The sequence below is a fragment of the Larimichthys crocea genome, chromosome IX, assembly GCF_000972845.2.
Source record: "Larimichthys crocea isolate SSNF chromosome IX, L_crocea_2.0, whole genome shotgun sequence".
NCBI lineage: Eukaryota > Metazoa > Chordata > Actinopteri > Sciaenidae > Larimichthys > Larimichthys crocea.
Genome location: NC_040019.1, coordinates 3,878,726 through 3,906,217, shown reverse-complemented (window position 1 = coordinate 3,906,217; position 27,492 = coordinate 3,878,726). Strand labels below are relative to the sequence as shown.

The 27,492-nt window shown below is 42.5% G+C and overlaps 1 protein-coding gene and 1 long non-coding RNA gene across 13 annotated transcripts in view; one reads left to right on the top strand and one right to left on the bottom strand.

The window, feature by feature from the left end:
• On the top strand, positions 1-3,657 carry LOC109140866 (uncharacterized). The gene is made up of 2 exons (XR_002042583.2): positions 1-724; positions 756-3,657. It is a non-coding gene; the product is annotated as an uncharacterized LOC109140866 (long non-coding RNA).
• The window catches only part of LOC104928182 (disabled homolog 2-interacting protein), a 126,508-nt gene continuing 101,980 nt past the window's right edge, over positions 2,965-27,492 (bottom strand). For 11 of the 12 annotated variants that reach the window (XM_027281959.1, XM_027281960.1, XM_027281961.1 and 8 more), the window contains 10 exons: positions 20,975-21,119; positions 19,607-19,751; positions 18,618-18,854; positions 18,321-18,522; positions 16,956-17,143; positions 13,342-14,230; positions 11,207-11,344; positions 5,609-5,811; positions 5,441-5,528; positions 2,965-3,970 (listed from right to left, as the gene is read on the bottom strand). In XM_027281959.1, the coding sequence (XP_027137760.1) occupies positions 3,803-3,970; positions 5,441-5,528; positions 5,609-5,811; positions 11,207-11,344; positions 13,342-14,230; positions 16,956-17,143; positions 18,321-18,522; positions 18,618-18,854; positions 19,607-19,751; positions 20,975-21,119 (2,403 nt within the window). In that variant the 3' untranslated portion in view covers positions 2,965-3,802. The remainder of the gene's footprint in view (positions 3,971-5,440; positions 5,529-5,608; positions 5,812-11,206; positions 11,345-13,341; positions 14,231-16,955; positions 17,144-18,320; positions 18,523-18,617; positions 18,855-19,606; positions 19,752-20,974; positions 21,120-27,492) is intronic. The other variant, XM_027281962.1, reaches the window with a different exon arrangement.

Genomic DNA, 27,492 nt, shown 5'->3' with positions numbered 1-27,492 from the left:
CACAAGAGGATGGTATTTTAAAATAGCTAAATAAAACTTTAATAGGTCTAGTTGCAAATGTACATAAATTGCACAGCCACATTTTGTCAACACAAATTCCTCTGTACATTATTGTTTTGTCACTGTCGTCAAAGGAAGCAGAATCCAGCAAATACTTTATACTTTCAACATACTTACAAAAGTATTTTCTACAAGATAATAGAAAACATACAACATCTTTTACTTTATTTATAGCTTTATATTTTTGATTGATCTTTTGTCGGACTGGCAGAATTATGAAGAGTGAGCTCTTGAAATTAAAACTGAGGGTGGAAGCATGGATGTGATGAAATAATTGATAGCTGAGAAATTAAAAACCAAACATTAAAAATGAGTCTTCTACCTTACTTTTTAAATTTTTTTTTAGATGTACTGATGTGGCATACATGACAGCTTTTATAGCGGGTTGACTTTTAAGTATTGTACGCTGCAGTTTAAAGCAAGATTATGTCACTTTTACCGACCAACAAAATAAAGCTAAACGCTAAACTACTCGTTACACTGAATGACTAAATGGAACCGTCGCTTAGCAACCGTTTAGCACTTAGCTAAAATGCTAAGCTATCGTAACAAAAGTGTAGGAAGTCGGTAAACTGAGTCAGTGCGAGCCGTACGCAATAAAATATATCCAAAATCAGCTAACATGAGCTAATCTTAGCCACCGAATGAACTGAATGAACCTCATGTAGCTCGTATCGACCATTAGCCACGAGTAGCTTAGCATTTAGCTCAAATGCTAAGCTAATGCTAACTTTAGCTAACCATAGCCACCAAATGCTATTTGTCATAAAAGATGACGTAAAGCTGTCACAGTAGCATCAAAATTTTTGTTCAGCTTGTGTAAATGCAGTAGTTTGGTTTAGCATTTTGCTTTAAAAAATGCTACGCTATCGTAAAAATTTTGCCTTTTACATCAAAACGAATCCATAAAATTTGCTAACGTTTGCTAACATTAGCCACCAAAAGCTTCCGGTCGAAAACAGACCGAGTGACTAAAGTTAATTAAATTCAACAACAGTACGTTTTTATTGTGTATAAATTCAGATTTCCTTTTGTAAAGAACATTTCTACTGTCCAAATGAACATAGTCTCGCTTTAATATCTGCAGTTGAATAACGTTTTAGGACTGAATGCTTTTAGATATGATGATGAGGAAAGCCCTATATGTCAGATTTTTATTTTTTTATTTTTTGCAACCAGAGGATTCTTCAGTCTGAAACAATTTATCCAAACAGGAAAAAAAGTTAAATAGTTCTGTCGGTTTGTGAATGAGCTATACCCCCTCCCAAAAAAATCCCTTTCTTCTGTTTTTGCCACGTTTTTTTGAACACCTAAAACAGATGCTGTGCTTAAAAAAAACAACAACAACAACAAAAAACAAAAAAACAAAAAGCTAGTTTTAAACACCGACCACTGAACGTAAAAGTGCATAGAGCTAGACTGATGAGAAATACAGGATTGTGCTTGTGAATCTCATCGAGACCGGACTCAGCTTGGCCTGAAACCAACGAGGCATCCTCCGCGACTTCCCCAAGAGTCGACCTCCTACTTAATCAGCTTTTTTTGGCTAGTGATATTACACTCTAAAAAACACAAAAAACAATAGCTTTAACAGGGAGAACACTGACAGGTTCATTTAATTGTATAGTTCTACCCAATGAGGACAGATGACCGACTGAGCTATTTCTGTATTTACAATATCCATAATGATACAGCAGAGTTTGAGCACAAGATACATTTACAAAAAGCTCTGTTAACATTAGGTAAAAATAGTGTGAGCATTTTATTTACACTTTCCCAGGCTGTCCAGCCTCTTAATACACTCAATTATCATATATTCACTGTATATGTCTGCAGCAAGCCATTCGTCGTTATCATCATCACCTTCCAATTGGCAGAACAAGAAGAAAACAAAAAACGGTGATACAGACAGCTACCATCGGCTCTAGAGCGAGGATGAAGCATGCAGAGCCCCACACTTAGATGTACACAGTCTGTTACAGGTAAGAAAAATGAATTTTTTAAAAAAATTATACAAAATACAGATGCAGAGGTGGTATGGAGCGATGAGAGCGATGCCAGGAGAGGATCTGAAGGACCAGATGTTGAGACCCGACTAGCCCAGTTATAGCATCTTCACATTCAGAAGAACACGGGATGATGAAGAGGGGTGGAGGCGAGTTAAGAAAAGAGGAGAGAGATGATGCCACTAGGAGTAATAAGAGTCACAGTTTGGATGCAGCATACTTCATTACCACTGACAGACAAAGCAGTTAAGAGAGAAAATGTTGTAACTACGGAGGCCGTTATTACAACGGCTCACCAGTCCAGTGTATAGTATGAGCGAGTGCGTCTAAACGCGTCTCTCAATAGCTCTTGTGCTACCAGAGCGAGAAGACCACACGAGATCAAACCGGACTCCAAACCTGGGTTTAACTGAGGGAGCAACGACGAGCACCGGAAGAAGAAGAACGGATCACTTGCACCTGCACGAGCTGTTTTCCATACTGTGTATGTAAAGGGTGGAGCGTCGTGGAGATTTGAGGTGGAGGTGGAGGGGGATGACTGAGGTGACGGTGCCCGATCGCTGCTCGGTGTGGTCTCCTCCTCCGGGGGCTCTAAAGCAAGCTACACACTACAGTCTTTGATCGCGAGAGAAGAAAAATAAAACTAGATCTCACTCCTAAATAAAGGGCTGCTTTTTTATATTTGAGATTATCAAATATAGATATAGATATGTGTGTATACTCTATAGAAGAAAGAAAAAAAAAGAGGAAAAGAAATGCATACATCTATATTAAATTGCATTAATATAGCATCACATAGAATTCATTTTTAACTTTAGTGTTCATAATACATCTAAGTGTGTACAATTTCTTTTTGTAACCTTTACAAATCCACAGTATAAGTTGTGCCTTTTTTTTAAATTTTTTTTGCAGAAATAGGGGGATCTGTGGGATAAAGTCGAGGTGTGTTCCTTACTTAAGGCGTTTCATGTACCAATAGCTGTTCACAAAGTGCACTACATAGGGATGGAGTGGGTGGGGTGGAGGGGAACACACCCAAAGGAGTGAAAAGAGACATAAAGAAGATTGTTTTGGACTAAAAATATCTTTTTTTTTTTAATATTCTTTTTTTTTAGCTCCTATTTGGTTCTTTATAAATGACTTTAAAATAAAGCACTAAGAAAGTAATCCTCTCAAGACAACTAAAGTGATAATCCTCAATGCCTGTTATTGTTTTTAAGTGGGTCCACTTGGTCGTCGAGAGGGAGAAGGATAAAAGAGACAGAGGAGGAGAGAGGAGAGGAGGGTTGCTAGGGTGACCGTGTCTGGCGGTCGTCACTGTGTGTGGTTATATAGTGGTTCGTCCCGGGCTTAGGCAGGGTCTTGAATTGTCCCAGCGACTGCATACATCCATAAAAGTATTTGACTGATGGACAGTTTTTTTATATGTACAAGCTCCGCCCCGCCGTCGTCCTCGTAACGAAGGCCGTCTGGTGATCTTGTTCTCTCTCTGTCACGATGATGGACCTCACTCCTACACCGGCGATAAAGTGGAAACGTCTTCCAGAAGTACTACTTGTATGTCCGCTTTTTATTAAAAAAAAAACAAAAACACACGCACCACGCGCACGCCCCTCGCGGTCTTTTTTCGAAACAGGCATGCATCCATGCATGCATGTAGACGTCCTCTCATCATCGAACGTTATCTGTACAACGCGCAGGCACTCGACGCTCGACCCCCCGGGCAGAGTTCTAGTCTAGCAGTTGCTGCTGTTCCTGAACTCCCCGTTTTCAGTGATCTGCAGCTTGGTGGGGTTGGTGGGGGAGATGCCGTTGCGGGTCTGCATGCTGTAGCGCTCCTTCAGCTGGGTCAGAGCGCTCATCAGACGGGCGTTGGCTGCATCCAACGATGCTATGCGCTTCTCCTGCACACACAAATACAAAAAATACAGTTAGAGGGAGCTTAAATTTACGGAAAGACTGTATTTTTTTTTGTAATATCATTTACAGACACGTCAATTCCCACCATGAGCAAGCACCTGGCGACAGTGGCAAGGAAAAACCTCCTTCTAACAAGCAGAACCAAGCTCATTGATGATCAAACTGCTATGAGTGACTGTTCGGCTCCGTTTTCAAATGTCATTCACAAATTTAGCCGTGTCAGTCTCATGAAAATACATAAAGAGGGTATGATCTGACGTGAAGCCTTCCATGACTGAGGTTGGAGGTGATCATTGTGATGGAGGATGTTCCAGTACATAGTGACTTATATAAAGATCTTGGGGATAATTCCTCACGGTAAAAGTGTGTCCAACTTTTTCTTTCTCAGCAGGTTTTATTTGTGTTTCTGTCGACTCCATTTAAAAGTCCAAATGATTGTCATTCGTCAGCCTAACGACTGTTTCACAGGACGCATCTGTGCGTGACTTGACTCGGCAGGTCTCTGACACTCGCGCTACATTTTTTTCTCACCTAAGAGAGAAATTAGTGAATGTGACAAATTACCTCTCGCACCGTCTCTTCGTGTGAGTGCTTCTTGCTCGAGGCTCGCCGTGCTAATTGTCTAACGTGGGCTGGGCTGAGCCGCACAGGCAAACGTCCCTTCTCTGTCTCCGTAATGAGTTTCCGTTCTCTCTGCCTGTTCCGTACGGTGGGAAAGTGTGTTTGCGTAAGCGATGTCTCATCACTTACGTGAAGGAGATTCATCACCTCTGCACGTCTGTGTCTGGGTTTGTGCAAATGTCATGCTGCAGCATGCTTGTTGTTGTTTTTTTCTTTTTACCCCCCATATTCTGTTCAAAATCACTTTGACGTTAATCTCCAAGCGCACTTTGGTACTGCATGTGTCTGCATACATACATACATACTCTGTCCAGCGCATAGAAGAAATCTAGACACTCCGGCAGTGTTTAATCCTTTCTGGCTACAGTCATGCCCACACAGAATTCTCTGCTTAATTTATAATCAACATTTAGATTTCCTTGCGGCCTTAAACAACACCTTTCTGTATTCTAAGAAGGATTTTAAACAACGTTTTATATAAATAAGAAGCGCACGGATTAAAGAGGAGCTCCGTGTTGACAGAATGCTAGATAAGACATTTGTAAATGTGTGTTTTAAAAGATAGAGAGAGAGAGAGAGAGAGAGAGAAGGTGGGAGTGAGCTGAGAAATTCTGCTCAGCCATTCAAGCTCGTCAATGCCAGAGCCGAGACAGCTATGAATTAAACATGTCTTTGTGTTTCAGTGACCCTTTGTTTCCTCAGGCAGAGGACACAAGTGACGGCACATACAGATTTAAAACGCGCAGACAGACAGAAAGTGGCTGCAAAATCGTACGGAACCTTCACAATAAGATATTTTTCTGTCAGTGTGTGTTTCCAAAGAGCAAACTGACCTGTGCGTCGATGATCTTCTGTTTGGAGTCCACCACCGCCTGCATGTCTGAGTGATCCTTCTTCAGCTCCTCTTCCACCGACATTAACCTGAGAACGTTTGAGTACAATTTTAAGCACAGATACACAAAGCTGCGTTTTCAGCTTCACTCTCTGCTTCTCCTCCCTACCTGCTGATGATGCCCTTCATCTGGAGGTCCTTGTCGTCCTGCTGTCTGCGCAGGCGCTCCTCCGACTCCTCCAGCCTGGCCTGGTACTCCATCAGCACCTTCTGGGCTTGCTCGTCCTGACCCTTCAGACGGGCCTCGTACTCTTCCAGCTTCTGCACCGACGCCCGCAGCTTCTCCTGCAGCACGGCGATCTCCTGCTGGTACTGAACACACAAGCAAAGAGAGAGAAAGAGAGAGAGATGAGATTTCCTCGTCATCGCCGTTGTCATCATCGCCACGATAATCATCATCATTGTCAACATCAGCTCTATCAGCAGGGACCCCTTCCTCATTACCATAACTGACAAGAACGTAGAAGAAATCTCTTAATCAGGCCTGAGATTATCTTCTGTTGTTCCCGAGTTTAAATTATCTAGAAGAAGAAGAGAGAGAGCTCCTCAGGGAATCACATGCTTTATTTACAAGCTATTTTCACACCTGTGCAGCTGCCCTGTTCCTCAACAAATCTTTTTTTGCCTTTTAATCAAATTTTTCCTTCCAGTGAAAACACAACACGTAACACGGAGCGAAGCTGTCATGGCAAAAAAATAAATAAATCAAAGAGAGAGTCAAATTCAGCTTCTTCCACAGTCAGACTTCTGGTTTGGCTTGTTGAGAGGTTAAACTGTCAGAAAAGAACAGAAGGGAAAAAAAGAAAGAAAGGAAAGTAAGTTTAGGATGGATAAAGACAAAAAGGCAGGTGAGGAAGTAGGGATGCAACAAATGAAGTCTAGTCTGTGAAATAAGCTCTGAAAATCTCTCCCTGACCTCTCGCTGGAGCTCAGAGAGGATTTGGAAAGAGTTTTCTCCAGGCGAGGGAGGGAAACGAACGGAGGAATCGAATCTCCCCTGGACAAAAGAAAACACATTTCTTCTAACAGTGAGCGATGCTGTGGTCAGTCAGCGTGTCACCAGTGAGACTGAAGACAAGGAAAAAAAGAGCCTACGGACACGCAGGCAGCTCTGCTAGGCTGTACTTTGTGCTAAAGACCACAGTGTTCATTGCTGATGCTTCTAGCACACTCATTGACCAAAGACCCAATGAGATCATTAGGTCTTTGGTCAAAAAGTAAAGTTTATGGAAAAGTTGTTGAGATATTTCAGTCTGAAGGACCGACGCTGCCGTCCCTGAAGCTCTTTAAAGGACCGGTGTGTAAGATTGGGGGCCTCTATTTTCAGAATAAGGCAGACATGGAATATAATATTCATAACCATGATTTCGTGCATGTATAATCACCTGAAAATCATAATCTTATTGGCTTCACTACTAAAAAATGAGCCTTTAGGGGCTAAGGGGTTAAGCGGCCGCCCCGTGTGTGGAGGTTATAGTCATCGCTGCAGCTGGCCCCGGTTCGAATCCCGCATCGGACGGCTAATTTACTGCGTGTCACTCCCCCTCTCTCTGCCCCCTGCTTCCTGTCTATCTTCAGCTGTACTATCAATAAAGGCCAAAAAAATAATCTTTAAAAAAAAAAAAAGAGCCTTTACTAAACTAATACTGACTCTTAACGGGAAGTGTTTCTCCTTTACTAGGAAGGTGAAGGTGATGTGAGGAGGTTGCAGTCTAGCGATTACACCACTAGGTGCAACTAAATCCTACAAATCCAAAAAAAAAAAGAATTACAAAACCCAGAAATGACCATTCATCTGTGTTTTATATCCGAACATGATCCAGCTCATTATTCAGCAATAATGGATGGAGAACAGAGGGCAGCTATCAGGACACCCTGAATGATCAGATACAATTACACACAGCGAGGATGCTGCTGGGATCATTTATCTTTTTTTTTTCTCGTCACCTTCTGCTTATTTTCACACGTCACTCTCCTGCCTACCACTGGGACATTTTTCCCATCAACCCCCCACCCACGCCTCTTCCCAGGAGGAACAGTGACCTCAAATAGATTTATCTTATCGGCTCCTCTACCCTTTACTCGATCTCTAATATCTTTCTGCTCTTGTCGCTAGATCCCCCTGAGAGTGAATGACATCTACTGTATCTTTTGTGTTGCCCCCTCAGTCGCATCTGCTCTGTACAATCCTGTAGTAGGTAAATAGCAGCCTGCTGGCCAAATCTGGCAGAAATACTTGGCCCCTTGACAAAAGTTTTCCCTTTATAGTTTACATTAAAAGAGTTTTTAATAGGAGGCTAATTTAAAACCCCCAATAAATATGACCTCATAACTTCCACTTCCTCGTGCTGAAACGCTCACTAAATAAAATTTAAACCTCTAATTTATTCTAACATGAAATAAAAGCAGTGAGCAAACGAAAGCTGTTGGAAACAGGCCCTTTGTTTCCACTCCACAAACATCAGCTCCCCAGTGAACAGCGCTGGCTCATGGTTTAACCTCACCGCCGAGCCCCTGCCCTCTTTCCCTGCATCCTCTCCGTCTTATCTGAAACACGGGGAACGTAGGTCAGCTCAGAGGAAATCAAACTACTGTAGGAGCTGTCAAATCCTGTTCCCTCTATAAATAAACAGACTTAATCAGATGTTCTCTCTTTCCTTAACTGCCGCGTTGAAACCTGAGAATAAACCTTAGCCTCGCATCAGTTTGTTCAATCGTTTTTGATGGCGTTTGAACATTTAGTGGGATAAAAGTTTTCCTGTGTTTTGTGCATCACTAACCTTTCATAAATATTTCCTGTCTTCTAAACATTTGTGTATTTTGGTCGCAGACACAAAGAGGACGTGAGTGTTTTAATCTCGTGCGGCTGTAACTGTCCTAGCAGCGTCCTCACTTCTTTTTCTTTGTTACTCTTCTTTGATTATGTGCATTTGAAATTCAATTAAACTGCGGAATATAATTACCACATCTGAATATTGATAACACGGTACAGGACAAAAGGGAGTTGGTAAACAAACGGGGGGGTTGAACAGATGCATCTCTGCACCTGCTGTCCTTGATGTTACACCTGATGATGCTCGAGGTAAGACTAGATTTCCACCCATACCAACGCTGAACTCTTCACAGCATCACGGGACACGACGGAGTCGAAACGGAACTGTTAAGACTGGGAAGACGTATGAAAACTCAATCCATAAAACAACAAACTCCAAATATCGGAAAGAGTTCTCATGGTTATTATTTACAAAGTTATTCTAAGACAAGATAAGCTGTTCCTCATACACGCACCTTGCAATAACACAATTATATCAGAAGTATGAAGTTATATACATTTATTTTTATATATATTATATAAATATCATGTAAAATTATCAAATTAAACAAACAATTCAACTACAGTGTATTACTTTTCGGCTAAACTAACTCTAGAAATGGACCAATATCTTTAAAAGACTCTCTTTAAATGTAATTTAGAGGTGGAGAAAGTAAGTTATAAAAATCCATAATCCAAATATGGCAGATGGGATGAGATGAGAGTAATACTATGCCTGATTATAAAGGCCCACAAATTAATATTAAAGAATAGCTTGCCTGTCATGAACCTCTTAAGCCCCAGCCTTTGTTTTAGGCGTCTGCTCTGACATGTTGGACTAATTCAAACCAGCGTTTATAACTTTTCATCACAAAACTGCAAAAGAAAGATTTTTTTGTTACTTTTTTATTTTATATTCTTTGGCTGCTGGTTTACTGAGTTTTCGTAAAGGTTGGATATTTGCTAATTCATTCGCTTGGTGACTCATGTGCGTGTAGCAGAGTTTCTCCTGTTTCATTTCATGTGTAATATGACTGTATTGCTACGTGATTAGTACAGTGTTTCATGATTTCTGTTGTTGGGTGTTGAAGAGGTTCAAATTGGGCGAGCAGAGGAATGAAATGACACGATGATCTACGGAGTCAACACTCATTCACTCACTGGTACTCAGCTGGAAAAATAAAACTACTAATTTGTTTTTAAACAAACTCATTGGATCTTATTATTGCACTTCCACCTAATGAGCAAATTTAAGATTCACTGGAATTCCCTGTCCTGATGTCTCCTCCTCCTAACAAGACAAATACATGCCCTCATTTGTTACAGATCACCGACTATATACAGGACATGCAAATGGGTGTGAAAGCCGAAAACGGCTACTGTTGGGTCTTATATTGTTAAGACTGTACGGGCCATTAGCTGCAGCCTGTGTGTAAGCTGCTGTGGAAGATGCACTGCTTTCCAATCCTTCTCTTGTTGCTGCTCTGCTATTTTAAGGTGGCTGCGGCTTCTTTGTTAAGACTTGAAGTTATTGCCTTCTTTGGTTGCTCTCCCTGCCTGGGCTGCTGGCTTCCATAAAGTATGAGCTATGTTAGGATGACAGGTTTGTATTCATTATGGATGGGAAAAAAAAAAAAAAAATGGGGGAGAATGTGGCAGCCAATCAAAGCATTGGAAGCGAAAGCAGAGGGTGAATGGTTGTAAAGGTTGCTGAGAAGAGAAGCAGGAACGTAGGCAGGGGAAGCAGCAGAAAGCCTCTTTCTGTCTCCGTTTTCTCACGTAGATGCAAGCGCACACAAGCTCCGACACGACTGTGTGGATGTACTGCATGTGAATAGACACATACGCACACATACACACACACCTGCTTTGGGCTATTAAGTTCATTCCAAAGAGAGAGTGAGAGAGAGAGAGAGAGAGAGAGAGAGAGGGGAAAGTTGGGAGGGTGTGTGGAGTTTTTAGAGGTGAGAGGAGGAGAAGGTTAAAGCTACAATAACAGCCTCATGACACGCTGCATGTTTTACAAGTTATTCATCATTTTTATATCTCGATTTCTATGCTGTTAGCTCCAAAATGGAAATCAACAGCAAATTATTCTTATTATCGATTCATTTTTGGAACATTCCACTTGTCTAAATGTGAGAATTTCATGCTTTTCATGTCATAGTGAAGTATTTCTGGGTTTTGGACTGTTATTAAGATGTCTGAACACATCTCTCTGTGCTGATTCTGAATATTTTTGCACTATTTTCTCACATTGTACAGATGATTCATCTGGCAGATCAATCGTTGATGGAAATCATCCTTGTTGTCCTGGCACTCGCTAACAACCACGCTTCATATTCTCGCCTCGCTATATTTAGCCTCACAATTATTTTGACCGTAATAACTGCAGTCTGCCGTTATCGCTGTTGCTATGACTTTGCTGCGGATGATAGCCACAACCGAGCTGTGAAAATGGCACGATCCCAAGGAAGGAGAGAAAAAAAAACAAAAAAAAAAAACAAGGCGTCTGAACGTCACTGAAAAGCCAATTTTCAGGAAAATGGGAGGCTGAGGTACTACGGGGTCACATGCAGAGCAAGTCTGAAGCACAGAGTGTCCTGTTTACTGCTTTTTTTTTGTTTTTGTTTTAAATGTGCATATTATTAAGTGGCAATCTGGGTATGTCTAACTTATGCATACAGGAAAGGCAAGGGCAAAGTGGGAATTAATATAGCAGATCATTAAATGTAAAAGTGTTTTAAGAAGGGAGGTGGATGTGGGAACTAATGAGAGGTACAGAAAGGAAGGACAGTTAAGTGGGAGTGTCAGGGCTGAGGGTTGAGGTGGATTGTGAAAGGAGGGGGGAGGGGGGTTGGTAAAGGTCAAAGGTTGGATGAGGAGGCAGGTTACCTTCTCCACCTGAGTCAGATCCTCTCTGTTTCTCAGTGACTCGGGCTCCATCCCCTCATGGTCTAAATACTGCACATTCATATTCAATAGCCAGGCTGCTGTGCGGTCCAGCGCACTGGGGTTCACTGGGGAGGGGGCCTAGTAAAACCAACACAATACACAGACACACACACACACACACACACACACACACACACGCCCAGACACACACACACACACACACACACACACATACACACATGAGCTGAGTGCAAGTGACAGGGAAGGGAAGGGGGGAGGCAGGTTGCAATAACAGCACAGATACAACAGAAATAAAGCTTGAAATGCACCAACTCATCTGGACTGAAAGCAGCAGGTGGAATGGAGACACACTCCTTGTCTTCAAGCTCACTCATACACGCTACCAAGCACCGATCTAAAACATGTGAGTGTGTCGTATGAGCTGCGAGGATGGTCGAGATCGAATGAGTCAAACTGAAATATTAACAAGTTATTAAGGTGTGTGTTTGTGTGTGGAGAGAGCGGCTGTGGGCTGCACATGAGAGGAGACGTAGGATGTTTTTACAGCTTATTAGCATTAAGAGCTTTTAAAATATCTGCAAATGGAAATGAAACTGAATAAAAGAAAGGAAGTTTTTGTGTCAGCCTACGGAGAAAATTGATCGGAACCTTGCTGCGTTGTTGGCCATTAGTGACTGATGTCCATTAACTGACAACCTGTTAGAGAAAGTTCATTTCCCTCCAGACAGATTCAATTAAGACAAATCTATTATGACTTATTTTAGAATCAGGATCCGGCTGTTTTAACACAAATCACGTGATTTCATCTCATGTCACTCAAAACTTAAAGCCACTATGCAGAATCAGGTATCTCCTTCCCTGCGCTGCACCATCTTCTGTGAGGCTGTTGTTGGACACGGCGGTGCTTTGAGCTTAACACGATGTTTAACAGATGTAACAGTCGAACTAAGACCGTATTAGATGCTAATTAGCGGTACACAAAGTAGAGCTGAGGCTAATGAGGATGTCAATATGTTTGTTATAAACCAAAGGATTGAACAAATTACTGTGATGGTGCCAGGTCACAAAACTGAGGGAAACACAAATGTAAAAGATTTAATTCAAGATGACAAATGTCGACCTGATGGTGGCACTAGATGAAAAAAGTCACAGGGGTCACCACCCTCGGTGTGACTCACTGACTCTGACCTGCTGGTGGTGCTGGAGGAAAAGGTCACTGGATCACGAGAGTTGTTCAAATTCATCCTTTTTTTTAACGTCTAAAAATTTTGCACACAATTGTTGAGATTTTTCAGTCTGGACCAGCTGATGTTACCGTCCCTAGAGCCAAGCCTCGAGCACGTTTGAAACAGAATAATTTAACAAGATACTATAATGACATGATAAAATCTACACATAGTGGCTTTGAGTTGCTGCATAAATGCATGTGCTGGGCTCCTCTGACATACAAATTTAATTAGGGGTTATGCGGCATCGTTAAATCAGTTGATAAAGGGAAATCCTATGGACTATTCCATAGAGAGGAGGGAGCGCATGGTGATGTGGGTAATATGCAGATGCCCTCCCCTTCACCCAGTCGCCAAGGGCAACCATTGACCAGCCTATAAGCTCTGACCTGTCAATAACGAACATAAATCCGGCAGGGAACCTCCCACTGTGAGCACGCACACTAAACCCGGCGTGCTGTAACCGGCTGTGACCGTGCGTTCTGTTGTCTCGTGCGAGCACATGCATATCAATAGTTAATAAGATGCTAATTGTGCCTCCGCCACCCTCATTCTCAGCCCATTAAACTTGACCAGTAACACAGTGGTGAAGTGATGAGCTGCCTGTATGCAAATTACTGTTATTACATGCACAATGACTATAGTTCATTAGGGCACAATGTGCAGAGCGTCTGTGCCGAGTCCACCCACACAGCCCTTTTCAACATGCTATGAGACAAATGGGCGTTTTTCTAATAGGAACCTTATCTATCATTGTAATTTCAGGTTATTACATAGACTGAGGCAGCTATAGTGGCCTCCTGAATAATGCCCTAATGAATATCATCCTCCATTATTGTGAGTTAAAGATGTGGATGCTACGGTCGAGGCTTCGTGTGAGTCCCGTACCTGTTTGTGCTGAGCCCTCTGTTTGGTCTCAGGACTGTCCCCTTTGGAGGAAGAGGACTGCTGCCGTAATCGGGCGCCGCTGCCAGGCCAGTCGGGCGATGACGTCATCATGTTGCCAGAGGAGGGCCGTGGGTAGGGGCCACTGAGCAGATTCGGAGGTGTGCGACCCCGAGTAATGCTCTGAGGCGGAGGTTGGTCTATCCTCCGTTGCGGGCCGGCGCTGTTCTGTCTGGGGACGGTGGGCTGGTGCTGTGTTTCTGTGAGCGACAGCTGTCGGCGGTTGAACTCTCCTGAACGCCTGGTGTACTCGTCCCCGCTGCTTCCCCCACCTCCTCCTCCTCCTCCTCCTCCGCCGGGGTTCAAGAAAGCATGCTTCCCTCCTGCTGGCCCGTCCTCGTTGTTGCTATGGGAACTGACAGAACTGTGGCACTCTGAGCCCGAGTCGGTCATTCCACGAGGGGACACGGGCAGGCAGGCCGCCATCTGGTAAACTGGGTTCTGGAAGGACAGGGGCGCTAATAGCTGGGCAGGTCGGCCCGGGGTGCTTTCTGTGCCCAGCACGGTGGGAGTCTGGCCTGGCCTCCTCAGGGTGGGACCTCCAGGGATGTTGCCCTGCGGCACTCTGGCCGACCAGCCTCCACCACAGGCCGGGCCTTCACCCAAGGGATCCGAGGAGCTGGGACCTGGGCCACCTTCCAGACTGCGGGGGTCCTGTAGGTCCACCATGGACAGACTCTTGCTGCCATTGGACATGCCCAGGTCGGGTTCATTGGTCTCAGAGTAGCTTGAACTGCGTGCTGGAGATGGCTGGATCCCTGAGCTCCTTGTCACAAAGAATAGGTCCTTGTTTTCTGGGGTTGGGGAGGGTAACCTGGTGAAGTCAACTAATCTGAAAGAGACAGACCGAAAAAAAAAAAAAAGTTAATTTGTCATGCATTTTAAAACCGCAGCCAATTAAGATCAATCACACATTAACTGATAACCTTGAGCGGTGGACCCAGAGAAAAAAAGAAAATATCATTCTGTTCTGTAAATGTCAGTGTATATTCAACTCTTTCTTCTTTTCAGTTATTAACCAAGAAAGCCTCAGTGAGATTAAAAATCTAATTTCCAAGAGTGTTTTACCCAAAGATGAGCAGAAATAGCAATATTGTTATGACATTAATGTCACAGGATGAGAATTTAACAAATGTATTAGAGTTCATATCCTAGAAACGACCTGAAGTGGAACCTAAAAGCAAGACTACGTAACTTTTTTTTAACAACAGCCACTGCTATTCAGCAAGAGCTGCCAACATGAGCCATCATAAGCTACTAGTTATTATCCTGCACTGAAAAACAAAATGTATATTTGTGCACGCTCCATTCTTTAACTACTAACGCACTATTTTCACGTGCTTGGAATGGCATGAGAACAAAATAAAACCTAAAGAGTTTCACAACACTTAAATTAGAATATGACACTTAAAGACGGTCACTCAACGCATGTTCATTTTCTTCTGTTTTGTTTTTAACGTCAGTGAATACCTCCAGCTCAGATTCACCCGTAAAAAGAAAGAAGCTGTCCAAATGCAGATCTGAATGTCGGACGGAGCACGAGCGGATCAGTCCTGTCAGCGGGAATTAGTATTAATAGATTAAAAGACTATTTTCTGTCGCCTTTGGTGGACTGTCTGACCTGAGGCAACATTCAGCAGTGCAGGGCAGAGTGGAGTTATTTTGACTGATGATCTGATGTTTTAATCCTCGGTATAACTGAATACTGATACATAAAAAGCACAAAAAAAATCACCAGACTGCAAGAAGAAGTTGAGCCACCATATGCTTCGGGCACTGTTCAGCCTTACTCTGTCTAGTATCTGAAGCAAGTACAGCTGGAGCAGCAAGACTCTGTGGTTTATTTCTCATGAATTTGATTTTTTCATCTCAAATTTTCTTATGTCAAAAGTTACATCGTCTCGAAAACCACAAAACCAATTTTTTTAATCCAAAAACAACCAAACATCATAAATACATGTTTGAGATTGTGTTGCATGGACTGTCCCTCGTCCCCTCACCTTCCCTTGCTTCCTTCCCTTCAGCCGGCAGATGGAGGCTTTATTGCCAGAAGACAATTACCTTGACAGACGTGATTTATCTTCCAATAATCTCTATCATTCACATCACGCTCATCTCCTCCCTCTTTCTGTGTCCTTCTCCCGCTCTTCCATTACCCTTCCCCTCCTAACTCTTTTTTTCTCCTCTTCATTCTGCGCAATTTCTTCCCTTCCTCAATCTTGGCACTGTCTCCCGTCGCTTTTCTGCTACTTTTCATGTCACTGGGTTGGGTGGATGAGGGGCAATTAGGTGAGAATTGCGAGCTCATTCGAACGCCGTTTCAGTCGCACAGCTTGCTGATGAGGATCCGCCGCACACGTGCATACATACGTCAATATATATGCAAACAGTTATTGTGATGAAGCAAAGAGGGTAAGCTTTGACACCAGGTCATACGGGGACATTACTTAATTAGTTCTATTGATCCTGAGCCCCTGATTAGCATAATGAAGCCAGCTGTCTGACTCTCTTCCTCTTGTCTCATCTTCCTTCTATGTACAGTGTGATCTCATCTGCCTGCCTGGTGTTGTGTTTACTGGTGTTTACGAGGCACAGTTTGTCTGGCTATTAATCATATATCTTTGCTCCTGTTGGTGCCTTCATGTTAATCTTTCTAAGTGTCACCTTGCCTTTTGTTGTGCCAGGGAGTAAGAGGACAGGAGATAAGTGAGACGAGGTGCTGTCTCAGTGTGTATTCATCCACAGGAGAATAAACCAGGTTTCGTCTGGCTGATGTAAACAAGCAGGGGGGGTGACTCTCACTGTGTCATGGCCTCAGTTGACAGCACAGGGACGACAGGTATATGGTACCCGTACTGGCTTTACAACCGACCTATTATGCAATTAGCCTATCTCTAAATGACTTCCAGACCCGACCCGTAATCAAATATCCCAGGAAGCGTCTGCGGGCGTAGGCGGTTAAAGGCAAAGGCTTTGAGTTCACAGACGTTTGTCAGGTGGCCTGGGAATAAGTATGTGTGCAGTTAGATCGCAGAGGCTAAAGTGCTGAGATTTAATGCTAATGTGATGCTGATGTTTTACAAACTGGTGAGCTGTTCCAAAGTTTATATTATTTTGAGAACAGACCATCTTTTTATAGTGATATAGAAACTGTTTTAATCTACAGGATACACAGGGACTCACATGATACATGAAATCATTTATATTTAATGCTCCCCCAAGACCTAAATGAGGCTGTTTTAAGTATGCAGAGGGTGATGCTATGTGTTTTATTTATGGTTTGCACAACTATGACTCCTGACGCTGATATTCATGCCAGCAGCTGCAGCACTAATATACATTATCTGCCTGTTAACAGTCGGTGTATTTGCATGTGGAACTGTTAAACCAAGCAGCACAGTAAAGGTAACTCATAACACCGAACAGCAAATAAATGCACACTGTATCTAATGATCTTCCACTTCTATATTCAGGATTTTAAAAAATAACGTACAAAACAGTGTCATCTGCGTAAATGTGCACAGAGAATAAGAGTCCTGAATATTTATATTTCTTACCCTGAAAGGTCATTATCTATGACCATCTTCTGCAGGCCAGTGGAGATGCTGCAGCTCGCTTCAGCTGGAGGCGAGCCCATATGTTCTGAGGACTGTCCGGATGTCATCAGGACACTGGACGGGTTAGACAAAGCTGTGTTCACCTCCCGTAGAATCCTGGGCAGAGGACCCAGCTTGGACGCTGCACTCTGTGACGACAGAGACAAGATTACTTCGGATTACTTCAGCTTTGAGCATTCATTTGATTTTGTCTATTTATGTGCTGTTTTGTTGATTTTGTTATTTGCATTTTATTTCCCCTACGCTGTGCAATCAACTCTCAGACAACATACTAAATAATGGAACAGGCTGGTCAGTCTGATGGACTGGACTTTCAACCAGACTTGCTGTGATTTCTAAATTATTGAGAGACTGGATGCTCGAACAAAAAAAACAACAACCCCCCCTCCCAAAAAAAACATGAATCTGCCCTTTATCTTATTATTACCAGCTTCTCATCTGCTTGCAGAGCTAATGTAAATGTCCTTGTAAATCCATTAATATGCCTCACCCGACGTCTGAGGCCTCACAGTATTCTCCCCTTGTGCACTGTTTATGTAATGCAGTAATAAATTATTTATTGATGTACGATAAACATCCTAGTGTAGTCTAAGCATGATTCAAACAGCAAAGGTTGTGACGATGCACTGAAGCCCTTTGGACGTTCTGTGAACAGTTGAATCCTATCCTTTATGATGCCTACAGTATATATGTATCCGTTTCTCTATATAACAATTTTCAGCATAATTTTGGACAGAAAATACTGTATCCTGCAAAGCAAGGTGGTGGCATTGCTGCGAGATGTAATCATCATCAGTATCAGTATCATCAGCTACAGTCATTCTTACTGTAAGTCTCAAAATAATATCAGTATCGGTATCGAACACTAAACGTCCTTTAAAATACTGGAAAAAACTTTGATTACATCCATATCACTGCCTACAGAAAGTTTTGCAAGTTACATTAGATGCAAAAATACATCAGTCTAAATTAGCTCTGTCTACAAACATGTTTTTGTACAAGCTGAGAGAAAGAAAAGTCTGCACGTGTGCAAATTGTGGATAAATGAGGATATTACTTATTTACATCGCTCTCTGCATATTTAAAATGTATGTGGAGGGCACCAATGGACGTTATCTACCTGTTAACTGTCTATTTGCATACGGAACTGACAACAAATGAATACACACTGCATCTAATGATCTTCCAGTTCTGTATTCAAGATTCAAAAATAACGTACAAAACAGTGTCATCTGCATAAATTTGCACGTGTACCAGAGAACATCTTATGTTTCTTATATTTCCTGTCCTAGAAATCTTCAGTACCTGGTCCATCTGGGACACCACCTCAGAGAGGAGGGAGTGCAGGGTGGAGAGCTCCCTGCCAAGGTCGATGTACCCCTCGAAGCCTGCCGTGTTGGAGATTGTCTCTGGGTTTGAGATTTCGAGCAGGAAGCGCTGCATATTGGTCCACTCGTGCTCCAGGAACTGGTTCATGAAGGACATGTACTCTTCCTTGTTACCAAATCTGACGAAAACAGGGACAGCGGAAATACAATTTTAAAAATAAAAATCACAATGACATGCTAAAAATAAAAAGACGTATTGTCCAAACACACTTACTTGGTGAAGTTTGCCAGGTTTTGGGTGACTTTAGCGATGAGTGTGAGCGTACGTGCCGTGCGGTCATCGGGATACTCCTGCATCAAATTGAAAAGCGATGGGGACATGATGGCCGGACAGAGAAACCGCAGGAACAAAGACGCGCTGATCAAACGCTCGCTGATGTCCGGTCGACCCCGGTTGCTGCATTCCTGACGCCACGACGCAAAGACCTCTTTCAGTTCTCGTGGAAAGACACTGTTGAGAATAAGGGATGATGAATAATAACACGTTAGCTGAGGCGAAATGTAAGATTCAGAATAGTTTTAGCATATTATTTGCATTTGATTTGAACACTTTTCCTTTTGTCTTTGCATGCACACACGAAGAATAAAGACTTTGCAATTACTTTCTGTAATTTTGTGCCACTAAATTCTCATTATTCAGAATTTTTTATATCTATTAATTAATCACTATTTTTATATTATAAATATATTATATTGTTCTTCATCTCACATGGTAATTAAGGAGTATACAGTGTGAGAAATTATGCAATGTGAGAGCTCTTAAAGGTCACTCCTACACATCGCTGTAAGTAGGAGTAAGTTGCTTGATTTGTCTTTTTCTAAAGTTTCAGAGACTTCTTGATTTCCAAAGTCGCTTTAAAAAAAAACTCACATACAAGTTCTGAACAACAGATGTCTTCTGTAAATGACAACTGTGACTAGCTGGCGTGCGACATAATTCAAACACCCTTTAATAGCATTTGTAATTGTGATTAAGATCCTTTGGAGTGAAAGTCTGTTTTCAGGAGATGACAGGAGATATTGATGCTATAAATTCTTCCTTCTTATTTGTTTTGTGTCACATATAATAAATAAGAATGGGCATTCATTTTGGTGAAGTCTGGATGTTGTTAAGGAGGTACATGAGGTGCGATTAGATAGTCCTGGCTTTGTTAAACGGTTTTCTACAGAAAATTAAGAAAAAGCTCAAAGCTGTGTATTCACCAGTATGAGTTGATGATTTTGCAGAAGGCCAGCTCGCAGCACATCTTCAGGTTACTCTGGTGCTCCGGCAGGTCACCTGATGAACACTTGGACGGGTCCACCTCACAGTTCTCGTCTGACTCATACAGAGCCTTGATGAACTCACCTGAAATACAAACAGGACAATATGTTGAAAATGGAACTGTGGCAGTATTTTCTATTTCTGATCTGAAGTGGTTGCAAAGTGCTGAGCTGAGCTAGGACAGAGGAAGAATATAAAGCCTGAGCTACGGGGGAACAGAGTTTGATATTGTCCTTGATCACTCTCTAGTTTGACCTGTGACAACAAACACAAAGACTGACAGACCTAGAAGCTTTTTTTTTTACGCCAAACAAGGTTAAACTCGCTAGAAATTGCGGCAAAAATAACAATGTCCTCTTTGTTACCTCTGTTCGGATAAAAGGCACACCATTACTGCTACGATCTCGATGAGTCAACAGCCCGTAAAGGGAGCTCATGGCTGTCCTTGTGTTGCCCCAGTTGCAGGTTCAATGATTTTGACAGTTTAGCCACATGTTAAACAGTAAAAATTCCACCATGCATTATTTACCACCCCTTAATGTTTCTGTGAAACAACCCTGAGAGAACCATGAAAGGAAACGGGTAGCATCTCTCGTTGCAAAGCCCAAAAAAAGACCCACACACACACACAGAACGACATAAACAAAGATGTCAAGCATTAATATTAGCAGAATGCCAGGAAGGATGTGTGCTGTTTGTAGATTAAACTACCACTGTGTACATTTCTGAATCGGTGAGGGAGAAAAAGCACACGGTGTACACAGTGAGCGCTTATTGTTAGGACTGCAGATGAACAGTTGATTTAACCTTGGACTAACACTGTAGAAGTGGGAGTAGATGGGGTCAAACAATCACCTCATAATAATCTGCTACAAAGCTGATCCCGGAGAGTTGTTTTGAATTCCAACACTGGCTGTCAAAGCCAGACAAAAACATATTTCCTGTCACAGTCTGAATTGTGTTCTCCACAGTGAGCCTCCAAAACAAAAAAAAATCGAGATGGCGGAGGAGTTGCTGGAGTTGTCTCGCTGTCAAAATGATTCTTGGAAGGAGAGGACTGATACATTTAATCTCTAATGACACTGGTGTTTCGCTTAATTGTACCGCAGCCACTACATTTCATTCAGTGACGCTGCACTTAACATTTCCCTTGAGTGAGTGAGTGACTGAAAAGGGTTTGGAGGTGAACGAGAGGAAGAGGGCGGGCAGATATGCAGCAGATGAAACAGACAAACAGAGGTAGAAACAAATATAAATAGACTGCAGCCTTTGACTCCCCTCACTTCCAGATCACCGCTCCCACTCACCGAGGGCGTCCTGCAGGTACTTCTGTCCCACCAGTTTGAGGTACTCCTCTATGGCCTTTGTCGCTAGTGTGTTCTCTCTGAAGATGAGGTGCTCGTTCTCCCCGCAGCGATCCACCTCGGACATCATCAAATCTGTGAGGAAGTCCTGCAGAAAAAAAACAAAAAAACAAGGGTCAATAACTGCACGTCATACGGTGTGATATGATTTTCTAGGAATTAGGTCATAAAAAGAAACATTTGTACGTTTTTAGTGCGTGCTGCAGCTGAGGTTAGAGATTTGTTACGATAAAGACGCTAAAACAAATCATCCGAACATTCAGAGTCTCCCAGCCACTCTTCACCTGTTTGCTAGATTCTCTTTAGCTGCCATAACTCTGCAAGACGGAGTCTGTCTGCTCTGGTTTGACAGGGCTTTTAGTTTAATTTGTTTTGTTCTTTCTGCCAATTTATATGGACTGTAAACCTGCCCGAGCATGATTTCTTTAGGTCTGTCTCACCTGCAGGTTGGTGGCAGCGAGGGTATCCATTAAATAACTGTAAAGTGTAGCTAAATAACAGTGTGCATCAGAAAAAATGCCAAAACAGGAGAGTCCTTACAGACGAAACATGATGAACACAAGCCAGCGCACGCAAAGAAAACACTGTAAACCCTGACATAAGTTAACAAACCCTCAAACAAGCAGCTATTTACACGCCGTGCAGATATATGCAGCATCATTTATTCAGAGTTGTTTTTATGTTCACCTGATGAAATGTAAATCCAACGTTCACTCCTTCTAGCCCTGTTTTGCTCTCCGCCAAACCCTGTGGGAAATATCTCATCTGTCTTTTTTCTGTGGCTAAATTATCCACCGTGCTCGCCAGCTAATTGTGCCTGCCTGCAGTTTGGTGCCTGGCAGGTAGCGTACGCTGGGGCTTTTAAAGCGTTTTGAGGAAAATGGCACTGACACTGATGAGGGCCACCGAAAATCGAAAAAGTTAGCTGAAAAAAAGTCAAAAACTCTTAGTCGAGATGCAGAACTGCAGAGTCTGGTGATAATTGTATTTGGGTCTGTCACATGTAGCCATTTAATGCATTGTTAATATAACTAATATTGATTACAGCAGCCTTGAATACAAGATTATCTTCAAATATTTCATTTTTCCTGTATTTCACTGACTTATCTTTATCTTTGTAAAGTTATCAAAAAGTCATGTGTAGGTAGAAATACCTTCACGAACTCACACAAGGCTAAAAGTCCACCTGTACCCTCTGCTCTCAGATGGTTCTCAAGTCACATTTTCATGACCGTTGAATGTGAACAAAGCATAACTCTGTCACTACAGTAAAACAACTCTGTTCATATCATCCTTTCAATTTGACACATCCTTCATCTGAAACTCGGCTTGCAGAGAGAGAGAGAAACAACATGTTTATCACTGAATAGAAAGTGATAAAAAAAAAGTGACAGGCTCATATTTTCACATAACGGCAGAAAACATTTTCTTCAGAGTTATTTTTGACACCTGTTTTGCTGCTGTGAGTTAATGAAAGCAGAAAAATGCTCGTCTCTTGTTTTCCCCGCTCGTGAAGTAGCACACAATAAAAGATAAAAAATCTTTCTTTTTAATTGGCAGTGTGAATTATTTTCCTTGAACGTGCTTATTTATCCGTCTCGGAAAACATATGACTTGTCTTCGGAGTGACCTCTATAAGAGCTATATAGTAATCATCGGGTGAAGAAAAATAACAGTCGGAGACAGCTCCCAAAATTCAAAAGTGTGAGATAGAAATGGAGCCATCTGGGGATGAATCATCCCTTGTTTAGATCCCTTCAACAAATTTCTGGGTGTACTCTCATGTTAGTCCCCTGGCAGCTTGTTAAACTAGGGGAACCAGCGTAGCAGCGCGGGAGAACAGAGGCAAGTGACAGATGTACAGAGAGAAAATCGAGAAGGAGAGGAAGAAGAGGCAGAGCGGTGGTCTTTAAAGAACAGAGGAGGAGGCGGAAAGAGAGCGACAAAGCCTCTCAGACGGTTTTCTATAGCTGCTGCAAGGAGCCTGTTATCCGGCTAATCAAAGATACACCGCAGGGAGCCAATCACCCACTGATGTGCAGCGATAGGAGGCTTTTTGGTTAACGCATTTGCACATTCCACACATACAACCAGCCACGTACACGTAATATACACACACAGAAGCCTGCAGAGGAAAAAAAAAAGAAAAGAAATCCAAACTTAAGTTCAACAAATGCACACATCAGTCAACATTTAAATGAATCCCAGACCTCAGCATAAGAGAGGTGTATGTCTATCTATATTTTATTGTATTGACGTTGAATAAAAGGAGATTTTATGTGACTTTTTTTTACACTGATCAACAGAAAAGCCATTTCATTTCTATAAATTGATCATGTTTGCGTAAACGTTCACCAGGGCACGCCTAACTCCTCAAGTCACATGATTAGGGCAAATAGAGATTATTTCTGTAGCATAAATACAGCAAAAACCGACACTATGAATATTGAAAGACACTCCGAGAGAAGATAAATGTTAGGACACAAAAGCGCAATCCAGGAGACGGATACGAGAAAAAGTCCCTGAGTACGGTTAAATCCATCATTAGGAAAGAAAAACTTGAGTGAGTGTGCACAAAAGAAGACGAGCGAGGGGAAGGAAACCAAGAGACCTACGACAACCCTGAAGGAGTTTCAAGCTTCGGAGGCTGAGATCGGAGAGATCGCACAAACAGCGACACTTAGCCGGGTGTTTCACTTGTCACAGATTTTCACGGGGGAGAGAGCGGCAGAGAGGAAGCCACCTCGCATGACATGTCAGTTACAGTTTGCCAGAAGCCATATGGGAAGACTCTGAAGTGAGCTGGAAGAAGTTTCCATGGCCTGATGAGACCAAATTGGAGCTTTTTTTTTTTTAAACGTCATGTTACACTACACTGTGCTGCACTGACGCCCCCGGAAGACCTCCGAGGGTAGAGGGTGGGATGAATGCAGAGCACAGACAGAAAGCTGACATAGCCTATGACTGAGATTTGTTTTCCAGAAAGCCAAAGCTACACCGGCTTCAAAACAAAGTTTGTCCTGGAGTGGCTAGAGGCTGCAATACCTGCTGCCAAAGGTGAATCTATTAAATACTCATTTAAAAAAAAGGGGTGAATGCTAATATTTAATATCCATCATAAAATTTCATCACTGTTTTCCATTTAAACTCTAAAGGGTCTTTTTTTTCTGCTGATCAGTGTCAAAAATATTTAAATATATTTGATGATGAGCTATTAAATTCATCCCTCGCAATGTTTTTTGTCATCTCCATCAAGTCAGACTCTGTCGAGCACTCACTGGACAGTGTTTGTTATAAATAAGGCATACAGCAGAGAACAGCACACACACACACACACACACACACACACACACACACACACAACACATACTGTAGATGCCTGAGGAAACGTGACCTTTTGTGGTGAATGGACACCCATCCCATTATTAGACCGAGGTCTGTGTTTTTTTTCTTATGGGAAGAAAATGTCATCCCAATTATGATCTTTCCTCTAACCTCTACCCCTCTGTGGCTTTCTCCCCCCTTCCTCTCTTGCTCTGCTTTCCTTATGTGGCCACTGAGGCGAGGCAAATCCGGGCCTGATTAGAGAGGACGGTCAGATGAAGTGGAGGAAGGGAGAGCAAGACATAGAGAGAGAGAGACTGAGAAAGAGAAATCAAAAGACAGACAGACAGAATTATTTCTGCAGGTAGTCCCTAGCAACGATGACATGCCGCACAGGAGTAGACCTCTGTTGAGCCTATAGACTTATAAGTGGAGGGTACAGCCCACGTGTCTGTGCGCACAGGTGGATTTTGTATGCAGGAAAGCTTACGAGGCATGGATATATGTAAATTACAGGCACCACAATGGCGCTGTATTCCTCAGCCTGACGTACAAACTGCATGTAAACACTCTGCCTATTTTTCAGTGCATGCCATATGTTCTCAAGATTGATTTCTTACCTTCCAGGCTGCGACTGGTTCCCTGGTTTTCATTTCAGTACGCTACTAAAAAAAGATTTTTTTTTCTTTTCCTCCAACTTTCAAAGTTATGTTATTACAGCATGGTAATGCAGCTGAGCTGCTGTAGGAACTCAAACCTGGAAGATGTGAATTGGTTTCCTGTGTTAACAATGCAGTCTACAGCCACACTGGTAGCACTGTGAGGCTGCAGACCGGCTGTAGTGTTGCTCTGAGTTAAACGCTCACATGCTCACAATAACAATGCGGAAACAGCAGGTGCAGCAAAGCTGGTTCTACCCCTGTCAAATCTGATACGTTGCATTTTTTACGTGAAAGAAATGCAAATATGAAAAGCTTCAGCATGCTTTGAAAAGCGGGGAATATATATTTTGTGTTGCAATATGTGAAATCATGAAGAGCCAGCAGTGTTCTCAAAGTCTGAACAAACGTGCCCTAAAAAAGAGAGAGCGTCTCTTCTCTTCTTTTCCCCTCCCGTCATCCCTCAGCCTTTTCTCTGACGCCCTCAATCCTGCAGCCTGCACCCCCCCTCCTCCTCCTCCTCCTCCTCCTCCTCCTCCTCCTCCTCCCCTTTGCTTCAGCGCTAATAAGGAGAAGTAGAACGCTCTCTGTATCGCTGCCACATCTCATCAGCCAAACCATGCCTCAAAAAAGAAAAGAAAGAAAAGAAAAGAAAGAAAACCCAACACGCAGCGCACAGAGAGGAGGAGGGTGATATGAAGATAGGGTCTGAGTGGAGGGGAGACGGTGCGACGCGGCTGATCAGATCTAATAAATAGAAGGGAACAGAGTCCTGTTGAGAAAGATGACATGCTCCCTGTAGATGGGGTTACTTGCAAGTAAAAACTCATAAAGTCCTGTCCATTGCACTGCTATACACATAACAATCTAATCACCACTAGGCCAGCCCCGTGTGTGTGTGTGTGCATGACGCTTACGTCTCTATTCGGCAATATTCCACCGCCACAAGTTGCTGAAAGTGAAGCCGAAATACAAACACACATTAAAAAAAGACGACATAATCGAGATTGAGATGATCAGGACTCTGAACGCAGAACAGCGGCGTGTCGTTCTAAAACCACATGCTTCGAAATTGCTGCACCTTGCACAAGGTAGAACAAGAAAAGAGAGAAAAATTAAGATCATGTTTACGCTTTCCACACGCTCAGATGTTTTTCTGTGTGTGTGTTTCTATGGTAATATAAAGGAAAAAAGAAACACGAGCGGGAGAACAACGAAACGCCTTAAAAGGATGATACTGCAGCAGGAAAGAGAAAGAAAACATTTTCTCTCAGGCTCTTTCAGATTGCGACTCAAGTGGGTTCAGATATCACAGACGGATCGCTTTACACAGTCGCCTTCTGCGTAATGTGGATGAGAGTCAGTGCACGACGTCACACAGCACATTACATTGAATGTAAAAAGTGATGAAGCTCATAATGGCTAAATTATGAACAAAATATTGAAATATATTCGTGCCAGACCAACTTTTCAGTGTGTCCGTTGTTTAATGTGAAAATGTTTGTGTGTGTGTGTGTGTGTGTGTGTGTGTGTGTGTGTGTGTGTGTGTGTGTGTGTATTATATCCCAATGATGTCCAGCAGAGCACGAATAATGATTTTTGTTTTGGCATAGATGCTTCTTTTTTTCTTTTTTTTTTATCTGTGAATGGTTATAAAACGTTATTGGAGAAGTCTTGGACTGTGGAACTAATGGGATTCATTACAAAACAAATAAAATGGAAATTACCTGTTGATGCTTCAGTGTTGATATTCAGGTGTGTGTGTGTGTGTGTGTGTGTGTGTGCATAACACAAGGCAGCAAATAAACAACTTGAAATGAAAGTTTGGGCTCAGTAATTTATCGTATTGTAAGAAAAAGTAGTGAATGTGAGGAGAAAATGGAAAGCGTATAACATTAACTATCTGACTGATCGATGAGCCTGGTTTTTCCAGCCTGGGGCAAAGGCTGAGGGAAGACTCAGGGGTGGGAGAGAGAAAACAGGAACCGCTCCAGCCACTCCATCCTTTTGCTCTCCTCGTCTTTCCATCTCTTTCTGCCTCCCTCCCTGGAGACCGGTAGCTAGTATTACAGCACTATAACCTGCAGCTCTTCCTGTGAGGGTCACATTGGGTTGACGGGGAGGACTGGAGGCCGAATGGAAATGGAAGTGGTGCATCCCGCGGGCACAGAGGCTTATCATTCAATGCAAAAAAACAAAAACAAAAAAAAAACAGGAAGGGCTGTAGCTCTCCTGATTTAGCTTCTAGCACAGATGATCATTATGAAAATAGGTTTGACTAGAGGGGGTCTTACAGCAAGTGTCATCAGCATCCAAACATCATGTTTTGCTGACTCTCTATGTGTGTGTTTCTGTGTGTGTTTCTGGCTCGTATTAAGTGTTAAGCGTGGTCCGCGAAGCCGTGAAATGCATATTTTGATTAATAAATCAAAAGTTTTCCCACTTTGACCTGACGTTTAGTCTCACATTGAGCTTTAA